The 26,260-nt window shown below is 40.4% G+C and overlaps 2 protein-coding genes and 1 long non-coding RNA gene across 5 annotated transcripts; all 3 read right to left on the bottom strand.

Moving 5' to 3' along the window:
• LOC124200033 (lachesin-like) lies at nucleotides 1-10,788 on the bottom strand. 2 transcript variants are annotated; one of them, XM_046596113.1, is made up of 11 exons: nucleotides 10,540-10,788; nucleotides 9,937-10,445; nucleotides 5,104-5,390; nucleotides 4,645-4,778; nucleotides 3,642-3,804; nucleotides 3,383-3,405; nucleotides 2,985-3,171; nucleotides 2,592-2,765; nucleotides 1,928-2,044; nucleotides 1,474-1,644; nucleotides 1-1,410 (listed from the first exon to the last, which is right to left on the bottom strand). In XM_046596113.1, exons 3-11 carry the CDS (start codon nucleotides 5,183-5,185, stop codon nucleotides 1,001-1,003), a joined length of 1,461 nt encoding a protein of 486 aa, XP_046452069.1. In that variant the 5' UTR covers nucleotides 5,186-5,390; nucleotides 9,937-10,445; nucleotides 10,540-10,788; the 3' UTR covers nucleotides 1-1,000. The 2 variants fall into 2 exon arrangements, with proteins under 2 accessions (XP_046452069.1, XP_046452070.1); XM_046596114.1 differs by having other exon boundaries at nucleotides 5,104-5,387.
• A 3,558-nt stretch (nucleotides 10,789-14,346) lies between these two features.
• LOC124199469 lies at nucleotides 14,347-16,630 on the bottom strand. 2 transcript variants are annotated; one of them, XR_006876847.1, is made up of 9 exons: nucleotides 16,235-16,630; nucleotides 15,941-15,991; nucleotides 15,719-15,767; nucleotides 15,461-15,536; nucleotides 15,298-15,380; nucleotides 15,115-15,196; nucleotides 14,804-14,932; nucleotides 14,614-14,729; nucleotides 14,347-14,544 (listed from the first exon to the last, which is right to left on the bottom strand). It is a non-coding gene; the product is annotated as an uncharacterized LOC124199469 (long non-coding RNA). The 2 variants fall into 2 exon arrangements; XR_006876846.1 differs by having other exon boundaries at nucleotides 14,354-14,544; nucleotides 14,804-14,882; nucleotides 16,235-16,629.
• Nucleotides 16,631-23,118: 6,488 nt separating this feature from the next.
• On the bottom strand, nucleotides 23,119-25,059 carry LOC124199759 (DNA-directed RNA polymerase II subunit RPB1-like). Its single transcript, XM_046595692.1, has 6 exons — nucleotides 24,372-25,059; nucleotides 24,228-24,301; nucleotides 24,102-24,156; nucleotides 24,009-24,044; nucleotides 23,827-23,942; nucleotides 23,119-23,769 (listed from the first exon to the last, which is right to left on the bottom strand). Exons 1-6 carry the CDS (start codon nucleotides 24,934-24,936, stop codon nucleotides 23,284-23,286), a joined length of 1,332 nt encoding a protein of 443 aa, XP_046451648.1. The 5' UTR covers nucleotides 24,937-25,059; the 3' UTR covers nucleotides 23,119-23,283.
• Between the last annotated feature and the right edge of the window lie 1,201 nt (nucleotides 25,060-26,260).

Below are 26,260 nucleotides of genomic sequence, written 5' to 3'. Positions count from 1 at the left end.
TAAAGAGATTTTTTTGATATATTACAAGAATAACAAGGGACGAGGAGAACAAGTCTACACAACACAAAGAGAAAGAGAGAGAAAGAGAGAAGCGACGATGATTTTATAACTGTACATGAGGATCAAATCGCACGCGCCAATTCAATGTCTAATAAGTACAGACTGAATAATATACTTTTGTCTGTACACGGGACTATTAGCGATTGGCATCATTCTCTCTCAAAACATGCCCAGATGTGTTGAGTTTTTTTTCCCCAAACTGGCACGAACAAGATAAACCGACGAGTGGCAATGGAAGGGTAAATTAAAAAAAGGGCGCCGTATTTAAAGTAGTCAAATAAAAATTTTCGACGTCATCGAAATGTTGTCGCTTCGCGGTCCCACTAAAATCGAAATGGTTTGGTTGATGCTGATGTGTGTGGTGATCGAGCAAAAGTGCTACGCACAATCTCGAATAATAAAGTATGAAGAGAAGCAACTCTTCTTTCTTGTCCTCCGGAGAGAATCAAAGAAATGGAGAGAGAAAAGAGAGAGAGAAGGAGAAGTGATTTATGAATGTACAAGTACAGCACCAGCTGAACACAGCCAAACCGGGGGAAAAAACAAACGCGGCTAACATTACGGCAAATAAAATGCACGGCGTTTCTCCGGGTTGTTTCTCCCTAATACTGTCCAAATTTGACGACGATGGCTGCGCGCATAATTAATAATATATCGATACCTTCTTTGATTGCGCTGATATAATAAACTCGGTGACCCCCAACTCATTGATGGCACTACTGTACGCCAGTTGTCGGTTGCTTCATGTTGCATGGTCCGATATAACGCTGTCACTGTTCATGTGTGGCCGGATCTGGTGGCGGGAAAAGGCTCGACACAATCAAAAGAGGAGAGGAGTGATGAATCAGTTGTCTTGGCGGATGATGATGACATATCGTACAAATAGCGTTATATATAGCTATAGAGTGCGAGTAACGGTAACAGATTTTCGGGGGTTTTGTTATGACAACACCAGGGCGATGACGGTGGCCGTCATCATGACAACGGCTGCTGCGCTCACGGCGGATTGACGGCCGACGGCCAACCTGGTGGACGAGGCTGCAGAGGAAGAGTGACCTCCCGAGCGCGGTCGCAATGTGGCCTTCATCATTTCGTGACCGTGTCGGTTGTGGTTGTTACTGGATGCCGATCCGGCCGGAAGGAATTCGGCGTCGCCGATCGGCTGCGTCGGCAGATCGCCGACGCTGTCGGGACGATCTTGAGGCCGGCCCGTGGTGGTCAAAACTCGATCCCGCTGCAGGACGTGAGTCCACGCCGTCGTGCCGATGATCAGCGGGTAGATGTCGTTCTCGCCCATCATAAAAATCGGCGGCGGAGTCGTCGTCGTCGTCGTAATCAGCGGCTTCAAATCTAAATTTTAATAAATAAATCAATTCAGCCAAAATTGTTAATATTCCGTCGATGATATCATACCGTGCAGTTTGATGGTTCCCTCGGCTTCTCCGAGCTCGTTTCTACAACGACACTCGTATTTGCCAACATCCGTTTTGCGGAAGTGTCCAATAGTGAGGATCATGCGGACTCGATAGGACGATTCGACCTTCTCCTCGTAACTCAGTCGACTGCTATTGGCTATCATTTTGTCTGTTTTGAGAAAAGACAAAAGAAAAATCATTCGAGTTGCAGGATGATAATCAAGTCGGGGCAGCAAATATGGTCCAATATGGAAAAAAAAGAAAAGTGTTTCCTTTTGTCGATCCAATTTGAAACAAAGCGAGAAGGTTACGGGTCACTTGAGCAGGGCGCTGAAAGAAATCAAAGCATTGGAGGGGGGAATTGCTTCAGAGAAATGAAGGCGAAAAGACGAGAATGAGGAATGCAGATTGAGTGAGTGCAAAAGAAATGAGGCTGCTGCCGGGCTATTTACCATCTTTGTACCAGACGTTGATCGATTTTGGAGAGGATTCGACGATACACCCCAGAGTCACGTTGTTCCCCAAAGGCACGCCCACAATTTGATTGTCCACCGTTACTGTCGGAGCGACTAGAAAGAAGAAAAGAAAAAAAAAAGGTAATCACATCAAATCAATATAATCTCTTCTTCGCCGTCGTCGCCGTCGTCGTCGTCGTTGGTCGCGTAGACTTTTTCCTTCTTTTCTGGTGGCGGTGGCGCCCGCTAGTTTCCTTCACGCTTCCCTCCACGACGCATCGACAGGGGAGCGCGCGGGAGGCTTGGCGATTGAAAATGGGTGGGCTGGGGGGATAGAGGGAGAAAGAGGGAGGGAGCAACGAACCGCACAGAGAGCTATACAACATTGAAAGAGGCCGAAGACGAAGACAAAATAAAATAAAAAAGGGCCAAAATCATTCCGCCCTCTTCGTTGACTACCTATAGAAAATATCGATCATCCAATCCACAACCAAACCAAACTCCCCCCATCCCGCCTTTCTCCACCCGATCAAATGCGGGTGGTTTGGTTATGGGAATGTGGCGAGACAGGAGCCCTGAAAATCTCACTAAACACATCCCAGATAAACAACGAAAAACGATGGAAATAAATAAATCAGATATGAACGAATAATGAACTCACACAAAACGGTGACTGCGACCCGCTTGCTGACGGACGGCGGGACGCCGTTGGAGGCGATGCAGTAGTAGACGCCCATATGGCGTTTGGAGACTTGGTTGATCCGCAATGTTTCGCCGTCGACGCTGTAGACAGACGGGCCTCCGTGACTTTTATTCCGAAAGGACCCTCCAGTCCCTGCACATACACCATTTTCCATCGACAAAAGAGACAGCCTAGTATTATGCAATATGCAGACGCACATGTGGAAATTCTCAGCGTCTACATTGAACGTCCTTATATACTGCACGAATTCATATTTCCATTTGATCCCACCCCGCGGTGCATATAATGAATAATAGTCACACAAATCTATCCGCTCATTTCTGTGTACATATACGTCTACTGAATACTGACCTTTATGTTCGTCTCGACTGGTCAGGTGCAGATCGTGACCGTCTTCCCGTTTCCAGGTGATCCGAGGCGCGGGATTCCCCCTGGCCTCGCATGTCAACTTGAGCGCTTCGTTCTCCCGAACTCGCAATTCGCCCGGCGTCCGCTCGTCGATAATGTCCGGCGGTTCTGTCACGTCAAGGTAAGTCACCTGAAATCAGAATTGCAGATTTACCGTTTGCGTTATTGATGTACGTAAGCTCGACAGATGGAAGCCACAAATACTTTGGTCAAAAACGGATCCAGTAACTTTAAAAATTCGATGACGACAATTTGAATTTCATCGTATAGCATTGCAAAATCACGAGAAATGAAACGAATAAATAACGAGGCATCATTGTATAGCTTAAATTAGGTTTTACCTGACTCTTCATGGGGTCGGTGTCTTCCGGGCGTCATTTGCAAGTTAGCGCGTGATTAGCGAGGGAGAGAATAAGGTCGTTATATGATGAATAAATAAATATGTACATTTTCATGGGCAACAAGGGCGCAATAAAAAGGGGAAGTGTACAGGGTCTTAAAAGAATGGAAATGACGGAAAGGAAATTAATAAAAAGGACTCACAAAATAGGCTTGCTTGCCGAGATGAGGAGGGAGGGTGTGCTGTAAAAACGGACTTACTTATTTGGGCCATGTAGAACCCGGCGTCTTCCTTGCGGACGTTCTTGATGATCAATTTCCACTGACTGGAGCCGATGTGCTCGACCGAAACGCGCGGATTGTGCGTCACTACAATCAAGTGGATGGCTTGGATGGCTTTGGTGTCGGCTTTCACCCAACCGACCTATTATCGTCCGTTCACAGACCAACAATACCCCGGGCCGCCGCAAACACCCACACAGACGCCAACCAGAAAACACGGCAAACAAACAAACAAATAAAAAAACAAAAAAAAAAGGAAAATCGTATTAGACAAAGGGCGAGGGCAACTCCTTTTACCGCGTCTTATTGCACACAAAATGTTCAGTCTTCCATAGAGTACGCACGATTAACGCAGTCTAAAAATCCAATCATTCGTTATGAACAAACGCGGACTGTTTGTTACACCTACACTGATTGGATTTGAAAGAGAGCAGAGAAAAACGAAAGACTTTGACTGAGAGAAGAAGAAGAAGGGAAAAAATAGGAAGCAATCAAATCAATGGCTAATATGTGAATGACCGGAAACGGACAGCGACAACACGGTCGAGGAGGTCAGATCAAAGGGCTCTGTCGCAAACAGTTACACACCCGCAAAGACGAATATGGGCGCCCTTCTCAAATCCCCAGTGAACTTTTTCAACAAACAAAAAAGGGGAAAAAAAAAGGAAAAAAAAGGAAGAAGCACTTTACCGCAATGGTTTTTGACCGCAAGTCGATTTTTTACGGTAAACACTATTGCGATCCAATAACCGGCGCTCAGCACAATCCATTACGGTTGGCTCCATCTTATATGTATTATATATACTGTACTGACTGTATATACACACTAGTTGGATAAGGTTGCCGTATATTTTATATATCCGCGATGGACCTACTCGTCCATCTATAATCTATAGAGACCTCGTATATGTGTGCCGGCAGTGTATAATATAAGAAAAAAAAAGAGCTCAAAGGATTTCTTTTATTCTCAAATTCTTTTTACCTTGTGTCCACCAAGATTGGTAACGCTGCAACTCAGTACCGCATCCCGGCCAGTGGCAACTGTCACGTTGGTCATGCTGTCAGTGAATTCGGGTTCGAAGCCCCAACTGGTGCCATCTGAATGAACACGACCCGCTACAAAAAAAAAAGATAAAAATAAAATTACATAACAAAATAGAGAGAGAGAAAGGTTGAAGTTTAAAAATGCTGAAAAAATTCAAACAAAATTCGCGCGGAAGTCTTTAAATAAATCTTTTAAATTGTCGCCGTTGCTGGGAAATTTCCCGGAGCATTAAAAAGTCTTCAGTGCTAGAGTCTCTGCCACCTTCAGTGGCGCGTGAACGCCGGCTAAAGTTGAGCCCGTCCCAATTAAAATCGGCCATGCTGCCGATTCCTCAATGTGGGACGACAAAGCAGAGAGCAGTGAGAGAGAGAGACTGAGAAAAGGCGATAAACTCACCAGCAATCAAAGGAGCGGTAGCAGTGAAGCAGAAAGTGCCGATCCAGATCCAAGTGATGCTGGAAGCCAACAGCTGGGCCATGATTTCCGACGAGCGGTCGATCTTGTCGTCACTCCTTTTCGTCTGCTTTTTCGCACCACCAAAGAGATGAGTGAGTTGTGTGTCTTGGCTGTCTGAAAGACTCTTTTCACACGTCGGCGCCAAAGAGAATAAGCGACAGCTAATGGCGAAATCTCTCAAGTCGTGTAAGCTCTGAACGCCTCAACGATTGCAACTCTTCCGGCTGCTTACAAGTGTGAAACGGCAACGAAAAACGAAAAGATAATTAATTATAACACAATAAGAGTATACACTTAAGAATTAAGATAGTTTGAAAAACGCTAGTTTCAAATTTCCTCTCCCAATTAGCGACGGCGCGTCCAATTATTATCAAAATGAAATCTAGTTTTTCGTGTTAGGCTACTCCTCTTTATTTTTTTTATTTTTTTTTTTTTTGGCTTTTTCTGTATTTTTCACTTCCGGTTCCGGAAGGAGAAAGTTGCGCCCGAGATAAAGGTCAGCCGCCCATTCCTTTCAACTTCGGTCGACACAGATTTCTTGTTACACGTTAAATATAGAAATCCAAGAAAGGCCGTGTGTTACAATCAGTTCATGTCGTTCACGTATTGGTTATTCATACAGTGGATATTATATTGTTCGGATAGTTCTAATATTCGCCTTTCTGTCTCATCCCGAATAATGTAGACGACGGCCGCGCGCTTCAAACGAAATTACACTGCCATAAAGACTTCTTGCAACCGTCTCCCGCCACAGCTTTCCCGCGCACGCCATAATATGTTGTCAATATCAGTCAAGCGGTCGTAATGAAAGACAAGAAATCGATCCGCTCTCCTTTTGTCTTCATACATACCCCCAAGTCGTCCTCGTTGGATGTATGTATTCTATATAACGATCCGCTGCGATTAACCGCCTCTCTTCCTGAAACACCGCGCCGTTTTCCCTTACATTTACGGGCCCATCTAAAATACTATGTATTTACTATACTTTGGTATATAAGGTGCTGGGCTCGGCTGGGCTGAGCGCACGGAGCATTATACCCCGATAAATGGCCGCTATACACATAAAGGAAGTATTAACAGACGAAGCTAAGATAGACGTCTATGAGATCTTTAGAATATCACCCAGAGTGGTTATAAGCTCTTATTACAGTTATTAACGATCCTGGGACCAGCATAGGGCCATCTCGTGATGCTGTCAGATCGGACGAGGCAGCAACAAGAACGTGAATGCGCATTATGCATGAGGCTGATGTTGCGCTCGCTTCCACTTTCAAGTCTGCACCACTATAGCTCCCTCGTCGGAGAGTGATGAAAAACCGGCGTCATTTAACACCCGAGATGGGGATGGAAAACAAAGAAAACCAAACAAACGGCATCTCATCATCATTTGTCTTTTCTTTTCGTCCTTATATGTCTGGCGAGGGCGATCCGCATATCCGCCAAACGACGCATCTGGGTGATCTGGCGCCTATAATGTATAACGTGAAATTACGGCAGTTTTCTAAAAAAAAAACATACGGTTCACCAAAATTTTACAAGCAGGCGGATGAAAAAAGGCTTTGAAATAGTCCGGCGAACAATAAAAAAAATGAAAAAAGAAAAGATGAAAGATGAGGATTTCTCAAGTCAGAAAAGACAAAAGGGAACGAGCATTATATCAATCCCAAGTGCATCTTGACCGGGGCCATATAGATGAGGAGCCAATGAGAGAGGCGGGAAAGAACCCGAAATGATTCAATACTCCCTTTCAGCTTTTGTGACTCTTAAAATGAAAGCCAACGAGCACAAAAAAAAAGGACTTGCCCCCCTTCGCCAAAAAGTTAATAGGGCGACTAGAAAAGTCTGAAGGTATGCTGCTGCATAAGATTATGGTTCAGGATTGCTGGGAGGATCGCTATAAGTCCTACACCCGCAGCTCGTCTGTGTCGCATGGTACACAGTCACGATTAATGCCGCCAAGATATGGTTTGCCGACCATCGGTGGTAATCAGCGGAGACGGTCGCCCAACATCAGAGAGTGTGGAGAGCATAGAGCGCACAGTTGAGACATGCAGCGATGAAGGATCACAAGAAAGCGGCAGTCGACAGCAACTCTACCCGTCTCTATATAGAACTAAGCTTTCAACAGTTAAGGACAATATTCGATCAGCCGGGTAAATTGATTTGGTCTGTCAAAGTGAACAATCCTTTTCCCGCTTCCGGACGCAAAAAAAAAAAGAGAGAGCCAAAAAAATAAAAGGAAAAAAGAGTTGTCTGAGTAAGATGGTTCATCCCCGTCACCTCTTCTCCTTTTCCCTCTTTTCTTTTCCTACAGGCTACACTTTCAGTTTTAACTCGGCAAGCTCAATGCCTGGAAGGAGCCGGAGCGCGTCACAAGTGGCTCGGGTTCTCATCGCTAGGCCACTTTCGATCGACACGTTACTAGACTTTCTTAGAGTTTCTTCTCTTTTCTATATCTTTGGGCTGTTCTCAGTCTCTTATTCTCCTCTTCTTTTTTTTTTCCCCGGCGAAAAACTCGCGGACGAGTTCCAAGTTCCAAGTTCCGTGACGCGCAACTTTCCTTATATGCACACTCAGTCGTCAAAGGGTCCTCTTATTCTGAGCCATAGAATCTTTTCTCTCCCCCTTTCTTTTCTATTTTTCTTTTCTTTTTTCTCCAGCGTTTATAAACGCCCCACCAGCTTGTCTCTCCTCCTTCTTCAGACGCAAACACACAAGAGCCCCCAACCCTCCTTTTCTTTCGCTATGATTCTGTGTAATATCGCCGCGCCCGTCTTGATCGGGAATGCGAACAGTTGTTGGTCTTTTATTTTTTCACTTCCCTTTTACCGAGAAATTTCTATTTCGGTTCCGATTTAAAAAACAAAATATAACCAGTTGAGAACTACAAAAAAAAAAGTTTGGGCCTTCATTTCTTTTGTTTTCCACGAACGAATCTAATTGGTTAAAAGCGACATGCTTTTCGCCGAAAGCACAGCACAGTTGAACCTGAACTATTTAAGCGGTATAGATGTTTTACCTTTGGAAGAAAAAAAGTGAAAAAGTGACTCGCAAGTGAAAGGTCGAGTGATACCAATGACATTTGGTCTGATGGTCAACAATCAGCTCCCAATCAATGTTCAATACCGCCGTATTGCAAAGTCTATCGATTATATAAGCCTTAGAACTGATTTTTTTTAAAGAAGAAATCAATTTCGTTGTTGATTTTTATTTTTTGCATCCCATTGTTGTGGTTGTATGTTGTAAAGAAAACAAATTCGGCAACACTTCCCCCCTCGACGTTGAAGTAAGCGGTAAAAGCGATGGCAAGTGGAAGGTTTTTTTTTTCTCTTTCGCTTCTTGTTTTGTTGTTGCTGACGTTCTCTCTCAGCTTTACGGTCCTCTAGTTCCCTTTGTGCTAACAGTCTCTCCCCCAGGACGGCTCTGGGATAAGTGAACAGACTAACAGTATTTGCATTCATCTCAACAGGGACAGAGGAAAAAGAGGGTCGCGGAACGAATATTCAATTTTTCCAGTTAAAAAGAATAAAACAAACTCGTCAATTATTTATAAGATGAGGGGAACATAATAATGCAACCTGTTGCGAGCACACACGCGAATAAGACGCGCACACACACACAGCGGCGACGAAAAGTAGATAGGCAATAACGCTCTGAATTCAAAGACGCTCAGCTTCTGGCGCGTGCTGCTTGCTACCGTTGATGTATGTATGTGTGGGCTTGTGTTATCTTTCCATCGGGGATTCCATCTATAATCCAGTTAGCTAATGGAGTAGATAGAGCGGGTGGTGGGGGTGGTGGGGGGAAGAAGACGGGTTTTGCGAAGAGCGGGAACGCAGTTGTTTTCTTATTGGAACTATCTGAAGGCAAATCCACACGCTTTTTTATATGAGGCATAAAAGCGTCGGGCCTTAAAAAGGGAAATGATGATGCCAGTGGTACTTCCATAACCACCAACCCAAACAAGAGACAAATAAAACCAACATTAGAAAAGCCGTCGCCCAAGGTGTTGGCACAGATGATGAGCGACGAGCGCAGCGGCGTGCCGCGACGTACTTTGAATAACAAATCAATTGGCTTAAACAGTTTCGTGGTAATAACCAGAGGAAAGAGGGGTTGGGCGAGCGTCGAGATAAGAGAATCTACCAACATAAGATTTTCTTTTTAAAAATTCCTTTGGCTTATTTGTCAAATTGGGGGGAAAAAAATACAATTCCCAAGAATGAAGGGAAACGAATAACTAGTCGAAAACGGAGGTGAACATACTACTCAAACGGTAAAAGGGAAATGTTCAATTGTTCGTCGTCAAGAGTGGGCGAAGCCAACTCGGATGGGACAAACACCAAGGCAGAGAGAGAACAGTTGTCTAATTGAAGTCCGTAAACCGACACGCGGAGGTTTTTGCTGTCGCTGATGCGTCGACAGACTTGGGAAAAGCAGCAAAGCAAGAGACGAGCAATGTCGAATAATGTCACAAACTCATACTCCGGAATTCCACGAACGCAGCCAACCCTTTCATCTCTTATCTTATCATTTCGGCCACCTCGTATTTCATTAGACACGATTGATCGAGTGCAACTCGCATAACTACTCATTAAGCGAAGCACTTACGCAGCGACAAGATCTCTTACAGTCTAATAGGCAGCAGCACGCGCTAAAAAGGTCTTATGTCCACGTTTTGTAACGTAGCACTTGAAATAGAATTTTTTTTTTTACGTCCGCACTTTTTTTGAATGACGCGATAAATCTGGCGCCGTGAAAGCTATCACTTACCTGGTCGAATTAGTGACTGCGAGCGTAACTGGTTGCTAAAGGTGGCAATGCCGGCACTCGATTCTTTTCATGTTTGGCAGGCGGAATATTGAACGTTTGATCGGGGCTTCCTTGTCTCATAATAGATGAGAAGCGACTGACTTGAAACGGGTCAGATGCGCTACGTATCTTCACATGGGTTTACCGATGGGGAAAAGCCCCAGCAGCGCGCGCATATTGCAACATCAACTTGGATTGTCCAGGGACAAACCGGAAGGCGGCAGTGGGAGAATGTAGAGGAGAGGGGGGAGGGGGGAAGGGCATTCGACATACCCCCCGTCGAATCTAAGGCGGACTGTATTATGCTATACGAATAAGAAAAGTAGATATCCCAGTGCATAATTACGTGGACATCGATATAAATCCACACCGCTGGATCCCAACGCCTTCTCCCCGTTTCCTCGTCCGTCTCACTGACCCAGTGCATAAAACTTTGGAGAACCAACGCATCACGTCATCGCCATGTCTTCCTGTCATTCACAATCAGAGGAATTGATCATCTGATCAATAATGAAACCAACAACCATGTATATATCTTAGACGTATTGAAAAAGTCATCGTGACCTGTTCGATGCAGCTGCAGGTTGCAATCCATTGAGTTCCGTATCCGGCAAACTTGTGAATATACGTCGTTTTCTATATACCTAGTAATTCGCGAAGCTTTTGATTCGGTAGAGTTAGGCGGAAGCAACTCGGAGCGAGCAGCAACGCCAAATAAAAAGAAGAATAAAGAAAGCATTCAAACAAGAAAATCTAAATCAAAAATAAAAGCAAACCTGAAACAACGGAGGGTGGCTGATGATGTTGACCAATCTTATCGACGCTATAGGAACGTGGAAAATGGAGGGGAGCTGGCCGTTCAGCGATTCCTGGCACGTCACTGCTTTATGGCAACCAGAAAGCATATGCTCCAGCTCCCGATGCGTCTGCACGCTCCTACCATACCGGGTCCCAATCTGTGGTGGTTGGAGGCGAACGATCAGTTTTGCAGAGCCCTCACTCGTCTCAGGCTTTAAAGAAAGAGAAAGAAAGAAAGTCGGCAACAAATCATGATGGAATCGACTGTTTTGCAAGCAAACGGCTGGGGGATTTCGACAGAGTTGTTGCACACCGAAAACCATAAGGCGATGGGACGGTGCTGCAACTGCAGTCGTATTTCGACAATGCACCCTAACCCGTTTCTTTATCGCTTGCACAAGTTGTATAGGCCTGCTTTAGTACACGAAGTGTTTGGTATAATATATAGGCCTACGTATATAGATGTGGAATCAGAAACCAGGACTTGCCAGCTGTTTAGAAAACGTCTGTTATGTATTTCGTTCTAGCTTGCTTTTCTTCTACTTTGTCTATTCAAAGGAGTTTGGTCATAAAACATTTTGATCCTACGGTTTCAGCATCAAGTCTAAAACCACCAACACGGCCACACCACTAGTAAATTAGGTGAAATATAAGGATGAATATTTTTATTCTTTATCTTTTACATAATGGTCAATCCGACTGTTACACAGGCTCTTACCGCATTCCCAAAAAGTCTAAACCAATTAATGAATGTCAAATACTGGTCAAATGTTATTACAATTTTATGCTCGTTCTCGCTTTAAAAAGTAGACCTATTTCAATAAATCTTTATCTGATTATTTAGTTCCCCCATTGGGATTGTCAATAAATTTTCCTTCATTTCCATTCCAACTAAGTCCGCACACCATTAAACCCTTCTTTGGTTGCGAGGCATCAGAGCGTTGGGCTATACTAGTGTTGTAGCATGTACTCGACTGAAAATCTTTTTTCTTCCTTTTCTACATTTCTCGTTGTTTTGATTTTTGCCTTTTTTGGCTTCTGTTTTCTTTTTGATTCATCTTCATTGTTATGCGCCGCTTGTCGATCGTCAAATGGCGCCTCGTTTAGGTTCGAGTCGAGGCGCCCCCTCTCTCCCTCCCCTTCCCGCTACAATCTTCCTACCCCCAATTGTGGTTAGGAGGGAAGCCAATTCGAAAGCAGTCGACGACTAGCGTTCCCTTTTCCTTTTCCCCTTGATTTCATTGGATCGGCAATTGTTCTCTCGACTCGACACACAAAAAGAGAAAGAAGATCCACGCCAGTGTACCGGACTAATCCGATCTTACGATAACTTTGAATTTTTCCCGCTTCATGGTGCAGGATTGGGACAGCTTTTTCCTTTTCTTGTCACTTGTCGAAATATTGACGGTGAGCCTAGGGCCTAAGGCCTAAGGCTATTGCAATGCGGTTATTCGTTTTTACCCGCAAAGGAAATTTCAGACAGCCTGTCTGGTTTCATTCATGATTTTTTTTGGGGGGGGGGGAAGGCATGACCGGTGGCTAAATGAGCCTATTACTCCTTTTTCCTTCTTCCCACCTTTCGCTTTGTTCTTAGCCCCCAAAATTAGGACCAAAAGTGAAACATAGTTTCCCGCAATGTGGGTAGGTGGCTTTCAAAATAAAATCGGTGTTCGGATTTTTTTGGACCATACTGTACGCTGATTGGTCCGTAACTGTCCCAAATTAGTCAAAAACAGCTGTCCCGATTTCCCGGTTTAGACACTTCTTTTAAAAAGTTAATACTGTCTAAAGTAATTGATCTAAAATTATAATTTTTGTTCCTAACGATCAAGAAATGATTTATCTTCATTTCCATATTAAATTTACATGCCATTAGCGTTTATTTGGTTCTATAAATATAAAATGGCGGAGACAAAAATAACTACAAAAAACCGTTTTTTTAGTTTTGTCCATAACTCATACAGTTATTGACAAAACTCAACCAAATTTCATGCCAAAGTAGAATATACGTATTGAAATAACATACTAAAATTTTTCTTAATTTTATTAATATCTACTATTTTCCCCCCTACTGTCCCTTTTGACCCGGTGTCCCGGTATACTCCAGTCTCCCCTACTTATTTATTGGCGATATCTTTTGCACAAAGAACACTGGCGCCCCTCAACGGGCTGGTGTCTTTAGGGACACCCCGCCATGACAATGAAGGGGTCTGTGCATTTGATAGGGAGAATACGAAAATCTTTCACAACTTACAGTACCTACCCAAAGTTTGGGAACACGCGAGAGAACCTTATGGAAAAAGGCGTTTTTCTCGGCGTTCCCAAAAATCCAATTTTCGTCGGAACGCGACGAATTTTTTTACTGTAGCCATAGTGTGTAGAAATTCAATATGCTGATTTTTTCAGATTTTTGCAATCAACGGAAGGGTAACTTTTAAATCGAGCCCTAAGTTTGGGAACGCTTCGTAGAGCTATATGCAAAATTAGGATACTTTAAGGGGTGATAACTACAGAACGGGTAGAGCTAGGAAGACGCGGAAAACTCTGAAATGAAGAGGTTCACTAGCTGAACAACATTCTTCATTTTCAGAATTTTTGCGTCATATATAATGTAGTCATTTTTAAATTGAAAATATAATTTATTTTTTTGTCCATGTTTGTCCCTTTGTTCCCCATTCCCAACCCACGCGCCCTTTTCTCTGTTAAACAGAGAAAACGCGCGCTTATGAGGGGGCGACAATCCGGCGTGGGTGGGAATATATATAAAAGTATTGTAGTATAGTCAAATAAGCCATTTGACCCCAAACAAATTACGTTATTTCGTTCGTGAGCACTGTTTATATCATTACAATATAGTTCTGTTCAAAATCCCTGTGAAAAATATCGTGTAGGTATGTTTAAAAAGTGATTTGAATTTTGTTTGTTTTTTTAACCCGTGTAAACACTTTTTCTGGTGGAAATTAAAGATTAAAAAAAAAAATGTGAAATTGTAGTGAATCTTTCATTCTCTGATTGTACCAATTTTGGTGCAATTATGAATACATTTGTGCAAAAAAAATCAAACGTAAAACCCATTTTTTTCCGCGCGAAAAAGTGTTTCCGTTTTTAACACAGCCGCTTATGGCAAAAATGTTTTTTGTAAACAGTATTTTCATGATATCTTAGCACATAAAAATCCCCCCCCCTTGGGTTCATTCGATAGCTAAATAATCATTCTATCACAATCATTCGTATTTTTCCAAAGGGGACATTCGTTTAGAAGTTATATCTGATATTCTCAGAATATCGGTTATTCTAGGCCCCAATTTTGCATATTTTTATAAGTGTTTTGCATTAGTGAGTAACACACTCGCTTGGAGTGCAGCCCCTTCTAGCGGGTAGCGGCTGTACTAATCGCCACCAAGCGGGTGTGTTACCCATCCTATTCCTATCAACACGGATTGCCACATTTATTGTCAGCTACCTGCGTTAGCAAGGTACCCGAAGGGAACTTTTTCGTTTTTTGTTTAGTTTTTATTTTAGGGATGTTTAAAAAAATGATGTTTTTTTGTTGTAGTTTACAGTGAAAGTCAGCTTCTGATTAAAATGAAGAAAGTCAGTAAGTAATGGGGATAGGTTTATCTTGTTTATTGAATTAAGACGATTGTTCTATATTCTTTTTGAAGATTGATTTCTTGTTTTCAAATTTCTTTTTAGTGAATTGGGAAAATCAATCTTTAGGATCCATGTTATTGTGAGTCATAAAAACACGCAATGTTATTGACACGTAAACTGTAAGTTGTATGTAGTCTAGTTAGATTCAATGGGATATATCTATACATGTGAAAACTTATAATTTACCGGTAACACCATGATGTAGTTTTCTTTTAACTTCGTTGGTTTTCCCCTGTCGTTCAAAGGGTAAACTTGGATCGTAATCAATGGAATTCGTTGACACATCACATTCTGACGGTAGTCTATATAATAAAATGTCGTTGAAAAAAAAAAACTCAAATACGCTCAAATACTGAGTTTTAGTTCGAAGTCATACCTAGTTGGAATAATTTTTGAGTGAATTGTTGATTGTGTTTCACGACCATACGTTCGAAGTTGAAGTGGTTCGAGTAAACCTGTGACAGAAGAAATATTATTAACACAGACACCACACATTGTAGATAATCTAAATTCATTTAATAAGATATATCTATAAGTGAAAACATTATGTAATTTACCGGTAACGGTAAAAGTTAACGGATTGTGTTAAAGAACGGTGAATAACTAAATAAAATGAATGAAAGGTAAGGAATGGTGTTAAGAGTTGAGAAGAGGAAGAAAAGTTAAGGTCCTAGTACAAAGTAATACCTAATTGGAATAAATTGTGGGTGACTTGTTGATTGTGTCTTTCGACTATACGTGCGAAGTTCAACCGGTTCCAGCAGTAAGCCTGTGGCAGGGGAAATATTATGGATACATACACAAAAGTTGTAGGTAGTCTAATAAGATTTAATAGTATATATCTCGTACTGATAACCTTTTGTTATTTACCATTAACACTGTGATTTTTTTTCTTTTCTTTCTTTAGAGAAGTGAATTAATTGGCGAATTGCATTCTGTCATCTGTGGGTAATCTATTAATGAAATGTGGTTAAAAAATGTGGCTATAAATAAAACACTGCTGTGATTAATGAGTTTAAGTGGAAAGTGATACCTAATTGGAATAACTTTTGGATGGATGATTGGAATTTTTCGACCATACGTGCGAATTTGCAATGATTTCAGTAATCCTATAACAGGAACAAAGAATAAGGTAAAATATATGAAATCTCCAGGCAATGTCAGATAACTTAATTCAATAAATCTGTGACAGGAAAAGGGAGTAAAGTAAATATATGAAATTTGTAGGCAATATTGGTAATCCATACTGGGAAAATTTATCGAGAAATAAAGAGACATAATAACATAATACCATCATCTAATAGGTTCCCTCATTGTATCTGTAGAGGTTCCCTTCCTTCCTAAATAAATAAACAAAAAGATTCTTTACTATTAATGCAAATATTAGGTAACTGATTACATTACACTTCTGTAGGGAAAGAGAATAAGTAATAAAAAAATATGAAATCTGAAGGCAATATTAGTAATTCTTAATGGGGCAATTTATCGAGTAATAAAGAGACATATACAATACCATCATCTATGATAGGTTCCCTTGTTGTATCTTTATAGGTTTCCTTCCTCCCTAAATATAAAAAAAAGATTCTTTACTATTGATGCATTAGAAGTTCAACATGTTGAAGAATAAGGTAATACAAATAAAATCAACAAATCAATTCTGTGAAGTATTCTAAGACAATTTCTCGAGGAATGAAATTTGTTTGTATGTAGTATAATTATTGAGAAGTTTTTCTGTTGGCTGTTAGACTTAGACATACTGTGTACAATAAAATAATCCACTTTTTTATTTAAAACAAAATATAAATACTTGACTTATTTGACACCATTTAGACCATTTAGACCATGGCGCATGGGCTAAACTGCTAACAGTCGCTTCAAAATGGAAGTCGATTATCACTAGCAAATACACAGCACACAGTGATTCTATTCAAACTATCATTCCAAAATCGAAGTGAACTTTTTTGCATTTATACACGCATCCTTCAACATAAAAAGAATTTTTGTATTTGTCTTGATTGATTGGCTTGATTAGCCACCTAGTGTGAAAACTTCATTAGCTTTAGCCACCTAGTGTGAAAACAATCGCTAAAGCCATCTAGTGTGACAAAAATACTAACAAAAAACTAAAGCCATCTAGTATCAAAATCGCCAACTAAACCAGCCGCAGTGGATAGAAACCCTTAGGGGAACACGGATTGCTAAAACCATTCCACACATTTGATAATTGAAGATATTTAATGGAAATTGAAAACTTAGAAAATGTATTGCTGCAATAACCTTTCGTGTTGTAAATTTACGCTTTATGAGTTAACAAAATAAATCTTCGTTAAAACAAAAAAGAAAAAGAAAACAAAAATTTAATGCTTCTTTTTGGATGTCCCCTGTGTTTTGCGATACTTATTGTTTCTAGTCATACGAGTTGCTGCATCTAAAGTAAATAGATATTATGGAATGAATAAAAATTATAAATTGAAAACAAATCTTTTTCCCTTACGATTGGAAACAGCAGTAAGAAATCGATCGACGTTCGGTACTTCAGAGTTCGGTAACTGTTTTGACAATTGATAATCACGATTTTTTTTCTAGCAATTGTTGTCCGGTAAAGATGGTAAAGTTCTGCGGAACACCAAAACAATTTTCTTCGCTATTTCCAGAAACTTCGATTCCACAACTCATGAAAATGACAGACGATGGAATTCCTGCTTTCTAAGTTTCTTCAAGTTTGCAACCTAATTTTTAAAAACATTTATAAAATACTAACTAATAAAAATAACAATAACTTAAAATAAAATACGTAATTGGCAATTTTTCCATTATAATCGCCGGGACAGTTCATCATGTAACCGACTTTCCAATTTGCAGCGAAATGATAAACAAACAGTGGAGAAACGTAAGCCAATTGAAGATGTAAATAATCTTCACCGGGAGCTGCGCGATCGTGATTCACTTGAGTATCATCAGTGCTGAGAATTGAACCGCGAGCAGCAGATTCTTGGATTATATGAATTTAATTTACAAGTCCAGTTTGTTCTCGAAGAAAAGCTTTAATTTTCCTGAAAATAATAATAATAATTATTATTGATTGTACAACATGAAATGCAAACAAAAAATTACGGAGCATTGTTGACTACAGTTTCTTGTGAAAAAAGAGGCAGGAATTGCTGTTCCAGACGACGATCTCGTTGTGAGAAGCCTTTCTATTTGAATCTTCTTCAATCATTTTCGGTAGGTATTTAGTGCCCAATGATATCCAATTATTTGCATAGGTTTTGTAATTACTGCATGGATATCAAAGTTTTTTTTCTGCATTATTAAGAGAATCACAGAATCACAAGCATCTTTGACACTGTGGTCCAGTAGCGACTGGTAACGGAGAATTATTTCTTAACTCCATCGATTGCAAGCTATGCATCATTCCGTGTAACGGAGACATAGCCAGCGAACTTCATCACAGAAACTCTTTAGCGATTTACTTGGTGTCCCTGTTAGTAGCGTTGAATTTTAACTTTTCAGTTGTTCAGTAAGTAGCGAGTAAATAGATGCCCATAAATCGCTGCATGTTGAATACTTGTTGTTGTACCCTTTCACACCATGGGAGGCTAAATTTCCATACACGCCGCAGCAGGAACAACCATTGGCATTTTTTTCTCTCACTTCTTCCTTTAAGACATCTTCTAAGTGTAGTCCTCGCTTTCCTAGGAATTAAAAAACAATTAAAGAAATAGGCAAAACAATTTGAAAGTACTTCTTACCGCAATAATGCCTTGCAGCTTCAGATGATGAATTTTCTCGCACAATTTTTAAGAATCTTCATCATCAGGTTCTTCATTTTTGGATTCCGATTTGGCTTTTTCTTTTTTGTTGTTTAAAATTGCATATGCATTCGGTCTTGTTATGTCTTTTTTTATTACGGCATTTTTGCATAAATTCATGATTTTTTCAGAAGAATTGGAAAAAAACTGATGAACAAGCACTAAGTGGCTGAGATAGAGGGGAAGCTTTTTTGGGCTGGACTGATCGAGCATCCAGTAGTTGTCCTTGTCCTGGTCTTTTTTGTATTGTGGCACCTTGACGAAGTACTTGTGTTTATATAAACTTCTGTGGAGGCCATTCTTCCATCGTTCCTTGCCGTCCCGGTAGTGCGGAAAGTTCTTCATAACGAACTCGTAGATACCGTTGGTGGACACGCGCTTTTCGGCGCTGCTCTGGATGGCCATCATGATCAGGGCGTTATAGGAGAACGTAGGCTTTTCATTCTTCTTCGACTTTTCGTCGCCATCTTTCTTTCTGCTTGACCTCTTGCTGATGGACGTTTTAGTCCCTTCCGAACACTCTTCGTCGCCCGCTTCTCCTTTGACGCCCTTGTGGCTCTTGCCGGACGGCTTGTCTGCTTCATTGCCGCCGCTCAGGTTGACCGTGCTGGACGATCCGGAGGAGCAGTTGAGATCCTAGAGGCTAGCCTCTTCTTCGCTCTCGTCGGAGCGCAGGGAACTGACGCTGTAGACGTCGTCCACTTCGCTGTTGTCACTGTTCACGTTCTTCTTCATGGCCGTCGAGGGGGTGGACAATTCCGGCCGGTGCTCTATTGCACGATGCATCCAAATAAAAAGAGAGAGTAGTATAGAACTAGTGTAGTTAGTATAGGACTAGTGCTGGGCCGTACGTGACGATTGTCCCCGTGACACTCGTTACCATTTTATTTGCACATAAAGAAAAATAGACGAATATAAACGAAAGATAATAATAAAGAGATGACTACATGAGGAAAGAGGAGGAGGGAAAAGCCATAACCGATAAAATGATTCCATATCAACAAAACAAAATGTAAATTACTTACTAGGTTGAAGACAAGCTTGCAGAACAGACTCTTCAATCTGCTTAAGTCTGGCAACTGAAACTGCACGGGGTGAAATCAATTGTAAGGCAGGCTGCAACACCTAATGGCCTTGGAATGAGCACGAGTAAATTTAAAATTTGCCTGCAAAGTCAAAAAGGCAAAGAATAAATTAATTTCAAACTCTCAAATCAACAAAATGTAAATTACTTACTAGGTTGAAGACACTGAAATGCAATGGAAATTGGAATGAAGCACAGGCTAGCTACAGCAAGCACGACTGGACGGTGGGAAACCGCAAGGGCAACGGAGGCCGCCAATCAAGCGACGCGTATGAATGAATGAAGTAGTTTTAATTGATAATGCAATGTGACATGGGTATAAATCATGGGTGTGTGGAAACTATTTCCGCGTGTTTTTGCAAGAAATATCTTAAATATTTAATCGAAATATATTCTTTCGCGTAAGGAGATGGGAGATATGGGGGAAAACCAGAACTGTTCAATATGGGTCCGGTCTCCCTTACTCCTGTTAGCGGGTAGAGGGCGTTTGGAATTGGGTCTGGCCGGGGGGGGGGGGGGGGCATCAGAGTGCAGAGGCTACACCTTGTTATAGGGTACTGAAAATGTAGGCCGTAGTCAGGGAGTCGAGAGGGAGGATGAGGAAGACGACAGTGAGAATAATGGAGACTAGAGGGAGAATAGGGAAGAGAGAGGTAGAATGGGGGAAAAGGACCGAGGCTAGAGGGAGAACAGGCTGAATGAATATAAATCGGACCAAGTAACACACAATGAGGGTTAGTAGGGTGGGGAAAACAAAAATGGATGCCCAGGTAGCATTGGATGTCATTGGGATGTCTATTTGATATTCCCATGTCATTTTGATGTTCCTGTCAATTAGTTGACATGAATTTGACATGAATTTGTTATAAATTATTTGACATCCCATGTATGATACGAAATGGATATGTATGTGACATTACATTTGTTAATGAAAAATTCTAATCTATTTTCTGATATTTTTTAATGTATTATTTACTGTACAAAAATTGACATCAATTTTTGTATATGCAAATCACGTGAATTTGACATTCAGTAATTTTACGTAAATTAAAAACATGCGAAAATAATGTGTAAAATTTGACATCATATTTAAAATATCATAACGACATGTTATTGATGTAACGTTTTCCGATACAATTTTTTGAAATAAAAAATTGACATGAAATTGATATATTAATATTGACATCATATTTCAAATAAGAAAATGACTTGCTATTGACATTCTTTTTTAAATATCATTTTTCGAATAAAAAATGGACACGTACTTTAAGTGTAAAATTCGATATCATTTTTAAAATATCATAACGACATGTTATTGATGTAACTTTTCCGATACAAATTCTTGGAATGCAAAATTGACATGAAATTGATATATTAATATTGACATCATATTTCAAATAAGAAAATGACTTGCTATTGACATTCTTTTTTAAATATCATTTTTCGAATAAAAAATGGACACGTACTTTAAGTGTAAAATTCAATATCATTTTTAAAATATCATAACGACATGTTATTGATGTAACGTTTTCCGATACAAATTCTTGAAATGCAAAATTGACATGAAATTGATATATTAATATTGACATCATATTCCAAATACTTGCTATTGACATGCTTTTCGTTATATCATTTTTCGAATAAAAAATGGACACGTAATTTACAAATTTATGTTCACATCGTTTTTCTTTTACAATTTATGCTATGAAACGGACATTTAAATGATGTACTATTTTCTATATAATACATTTTCAAATAGAAAATGGACATCTTAATAAATAAATTAATGCTGTTTAACATCCTTTTTGAAATATGAAACGCACACATTAATCTTCCACTGCTTTTACCAATAACATATATTTTTTTAACTGCCCAAATAAAATTGAAAGGATAGATCACATGAAACTGACGTGCAGTGAACCAAAATTGTGTATTAATCAAAAGTATTTGCAAACTACTTGTCAAGTAGATCAATTTTCATTTATACATATCACATTTTCCAACTTGAAATATTTTCAAGCATGCATCCCTTTCCTTTTATTAAAATTATATCGATTTCTGAAAACGTAAGTATTCTATCGTATAATATTAAGTTTAAGTACTAGTTTTTTCGACCAACACGCCCGCTACCCTCTAACTCTTATTTTCTATACTAACAAAGACTATAAAACTTTCTAAGTCCTTACGTACAGGTTCAAATGTAATTCATAAATATATAACATTTAAATAAGTCAATTGGTCAAGTGGTTAGCGAGCTGAGCTCGGAAGTCAAAGGTTGAAGGTTCTATACAGGCCCATGTCGTATCTTTTATTAGTCTTCTATACAACCCCGAACGTTTCGTATTGCGATACGATACAAATTTTTCGGGTTTGGGAACCCCAGATCTGGTTTAGCGAGAATTTAGGGCGTTTATAGTTGTTAAGTTTTTTAACAGTGATATCTAATTCATGCATTTTTATTGATATCAATGTCATGCGGTTTAATTGACATCCATTTAAGGCAGTGTTTTGTATATCTTTGTTATAAACATAATTAGACGTGGTTTCAATGTCATACGGAGAAAAAATATTCAAACGTCATTTTCATGTGACAAAATTGATGTTATTTTTTCATGTCCAAACGAACTTCGTTGGCGCGACAACATTGATATCCAAACGATATTACTCTTTTCATTCTTTTTTTGTCTAAAAGTTGATGTCAAAAGTATTTCAACAGCACATCAAAACGACATGAAAATTGTTACCTGGGTGTGTGCTGTACATGATAATAAAATACGTAAATTACACGAGAACATTCCAAACTGGCGATTGGCATAAACACTCCAATGACGTCACGACTTATTCATAATTCACATTCAATGAACGAACTGGAAAAACCGAAATCCTTAGTAGAAGTTAAAGAAACGCTGAAATAATAAATACAAATATCTTGTTAATTAGCTTATTTCACTGAGATTCATAAATAGAACTGGAATCAACGTAAAAAATCGACTTTATCATATTTTCTAAAACGAATTAATGATTTTTCAATGAAAATACTGAGATTGACATAGAAGTTATTGTCCTTCGTTCGAACAGAGGCGAGAACCGGGTCAGCCACATCATATTCAAGAAATTCCTCCATTACGGCAAAGGAAATGCGGTCGGAGGGTGCTGATACGGCTGGCCACCAGTGAACTCTGGTGGCTTGGGCTTAGGAAGGTATGAACGATTGATGCGGAAGGCCCAGGGCATCGGATTGCGGGGACTCAGTAGCAGAAACTACACCTTGTGTAAGGCAACTGACAATGGAAGCCGTCGTCAGGGAGTCGAGAGGAAGAATAAGGAAGACGAGAGGAAGAATAAGGGAGACGAGAGGAGTAATGGGAGAAAGAGAGGGAGAATGGGGGGAAAGAACTGAGAAGAATATTGTTGAGCCCATATTTGGTGAGCTCTTCAAAAGCCTAGCTACGTTTCTGTTGAGTTAGGTGGTCCAGTGTCCGAGGTAGAGAGAGTGGGAGATAGACCCCCCCCCCCCCCCAGGTTTACATTTTGAGCAAATTCATCTGCTTTTGGCATGGCAAAGATCAAATTAAATGTGTAACATACTTAAATATTATTTAATTGAGAAATTGTCAATCATTTAGTTCTAGCCTCTGGTGATTTTATGCCAGAAGCACACACATTGACTCACTAAGATGCTGGAAAAACCTTCGAATTCAAATTAGTAAGTAATAAAAAATTTACTGTAAAAACCATGGACAATGGACCATGAACATGCAGTGTGACAAAATGTGAATAAAAATTGCAATCGTCGTTTGAAAAATCATTTCATTTCATAGTAAAACAATACACTACATTTCAAGACACTAATTAATGTTTTAAAATCCCAAATATTTCATTGGTTTTCGAGTAAAAAAAAGCGCGCTGGTCAGTCAAAATTGACTCAAGGAATAGCAAATAGCTTGTGTTTAAAAAGAATTAAAAATCGTCTGAATCATTTGTGTCTTCGGAAGAATCCGATGGAGTATCTGGAGCAACTGTCGTACTGACAGGTGCTTGGGTGGGATTATTAGGATTTGCATTCGGGTTCGCAGGATCGATCACGGGGTAACCGGGTGGTAAGCCCGATAGTGGTGGTAAGGACGAAGGAGATTGACTTTGATAGGAAGGTAAAGTGTAACCAGGAGCGTAGGATGGTAAAGTATATCCAGGAGCGTAGCTAGGAGCGTAGATAGGAGCGTAGCTGGGGGCGTAGCTGGGGGAGTAAGAGGGGTAAGAAGAATAGGCAGGATACGAAGGCCATGAAGGGGAATAGGAAGGCATTGACGCGTAAGAACTGGAAGTAAAGGGGTAAAAGGGAGAACAGTTTGGCTTGTTTTGGCACGGATTCGGATAAAACGGCATAGTTTTTGGTGGACTGCACGGTGGTTGACTGCACAGCGGCGGAGGAATTTGAAATGGAATCTGTGGAGAATCCAAAGAAATCAGAATGGATACAAGAATAAATTGATAATGAATTACCAAGGGTGGTTGAATAGGCGGTTGTCCACATGGGCTACGTGTTGAACCGCATTCGCTTCCGCCCGGCTCTCCCTTAGCACCCATTTCACCAGGTAAGCCATTCAAACCCGGAAGACCTTTTGATCAGAACCGTTGCAATTAATTTATTTTGTTAAACAAGTATCACGTTTCTTCGTTTATACCTTGTGGTCCTGGAGGTCCTTCTGGACCAGGCGGTCCTACGAATAAAAAAATTATTCACAATAAATAAAGTTAAATTGAAGCTTATAACTTACCCGAAGGACCTGGTGGTCCTGGCGGTCCAGGAGGTGCAGTCTTACAAGGAGAAGTCTGTTATCAGCAATAAATGAAACATTTAATAACATAACAATTTAAAAGAAAATTTAACATTTGGTTCATACGTCTCTATCCTGTTCTAGAACTCCACCAGAACAATCACTTTCGTAATTATTTCTCTCTGGAGCAGCCATGAAATCTAAATGAATTAATGACACATTTAAAACAACTAAATAGTTTAAAAAATGAGTATTCAATGACATTGTTACCTTCGCATTGGCGATTAACGTCCATCAGACGCATTCTCATCAAGCGTATGACATTCTTTTGGCGCATCAATTCCGCTTGGATGGCGGACAAACGACGGAGAACTAAACCGGAACCGTACCCGCCAACGGCTGGTTCATCAGCGTAAGGGCAGGGCTGTGATTGGGCCGCTCCGCAACCCTCCAAACGATCTTCCAAAAAGGAAATGCGCTGAGAAATCTTCTGCGGAATGGGCATTTTTTCGTAACAGTCATCGGGGATCTCTTCCGGCATGACAAACTGGTCTTCCAAGCTGCGGAGTTTCGATCTGTACTTGTCCGATACTTGCTCTTTCTTCCAGTCAAAGAGATTGTCTTGACTGGCTCGTTTCGCGAGATGCTCCATGAAGAGCAGAGTTTGGGCATTCTGTCTGAACCAGCTCATATCTTTGTTGAGGTAGCTGTTGGGGCACTGGCTGGTGTCGCCAATTTCACCCGATTCATCGCTGATCAGCTCGGCATTGACCTGAATGAGAAAAATGAGAAAAACGATCAATCCGACCTTTCGAGTGGTGAGAGGACGGTCCATCTTTGGTTGAGATCAAGACTGAGCTTCCGTCGTGCACCAAGACATCCAGAGAACTGGCCGCGTGAAATCTTCGCTACCTCTGTGACTTGATCTTCTCCCCTTTTTGTATCCGAAGCCCCGGTCGCTTTTCTTCCTTTCCGGCCATCTGCATTAAATAAACAATCAACAGTATGTGGGGGGTGAGTGCGCGGGTGAGTATACCTCCCCGTCTGTGTAAACTCTGAAAATATCTTCAAATGCGTTTCCTTGAAGGTCTAGGGCACATAAATATTTATATTTAGCAGTACAGAACTAGACATTTCTTTGTTAGGGAAGTTGTTTTCCGGTACTACATTTTGTTGAAACGAAATTCTGGATCTTTTTACGGGGTTGAAAACGAACAAATTTAAAACTCTAGCTCAGGTCTGTCATGTCGCAACACGCTCCCTTCTCCCGTGTGTTATGTACAAAGTCCAGCCCTTCCGCAGCTTTTAAATATTTACACAATAATATTTAAGGTTGAAATTCCTAGTGCTTTCCACCCGATAAACTTCAACGTGTGTTTATCCAGGCAACACGTACATTATACACTTTGCTAGGGGAATAATGTAGTGAGTAGTAACAGAATAAAAGGCTAGGCGTTTACTTCGATTGAAATGCGGGTAAAGAGGAATGGAGTTAAATCTTCTGTTCGGTAAAAATAGAAGAAGTAAAAGTTTAATGAAAAATAAAAACATTGAAGAAATAAGTAGATGCTACTGAACTAATTTGAAATGGGAAATTGAAAGAAATGTTGTCCGTCAGTGGAAGGAACGTAAGACACACCTGCTACGACGATGATTTTATCGCCGACTATCGGAATTCCACTGAATCTAGGTAAAGTAAAATATCCTTACAGCATCCATACTTGGATAATGTTTCGATGATGCAATGGATGGGCTCTTTACAACACGTTGTCGACGTCGTCTACTTTCCATCCCGTTTCGTGGCCGACCCATTTCCATCCGATAACCAAGCAAATAGATCTTGGTATACTATTTCTTTTGTGTCGTGCATTTATATACCTTTCTTAGATGACATTGAAAAATTGATCTTAGTTATCAAAGGCTTATGGATTCCGAAAATATGATGCTGAGTTCCCTCTAGCAACGATTTACTAGTTTTTAATGCAATGATAACGATTTCCATCTCAAGTTCTTCAACAGTATTATAATTAAAATACATGCATCCTAATCGGCTTAGAAAAGTGATTACTTTCTTGCTGTGTTATTATAGACTTGGCGGGGCTTTGGCTAGTTGAATATGTTCATTGGGCACAACTTCCTCACTTCTAACGACAAACATC

The sequence above is a fragment of the Daphnia pulex genome, chromosome 8, assembly GCF_021134715.1.
Source record: "Daphnia pulex isolate KAP4 chromosome 8, ASM2113471v1".
Taxonomy (NCBI): Eukaryota; Metazoa; Arthropoda; class Branchiopoda; order Diplostraca; family Daphniidae; genus Daphnia; species Daphnia pulex.
The sequence above is the reverse complement of the archived record's forward strand: the minus strand, read 5'-3'. Positions and strand labels throughout refer to the sequence as shown.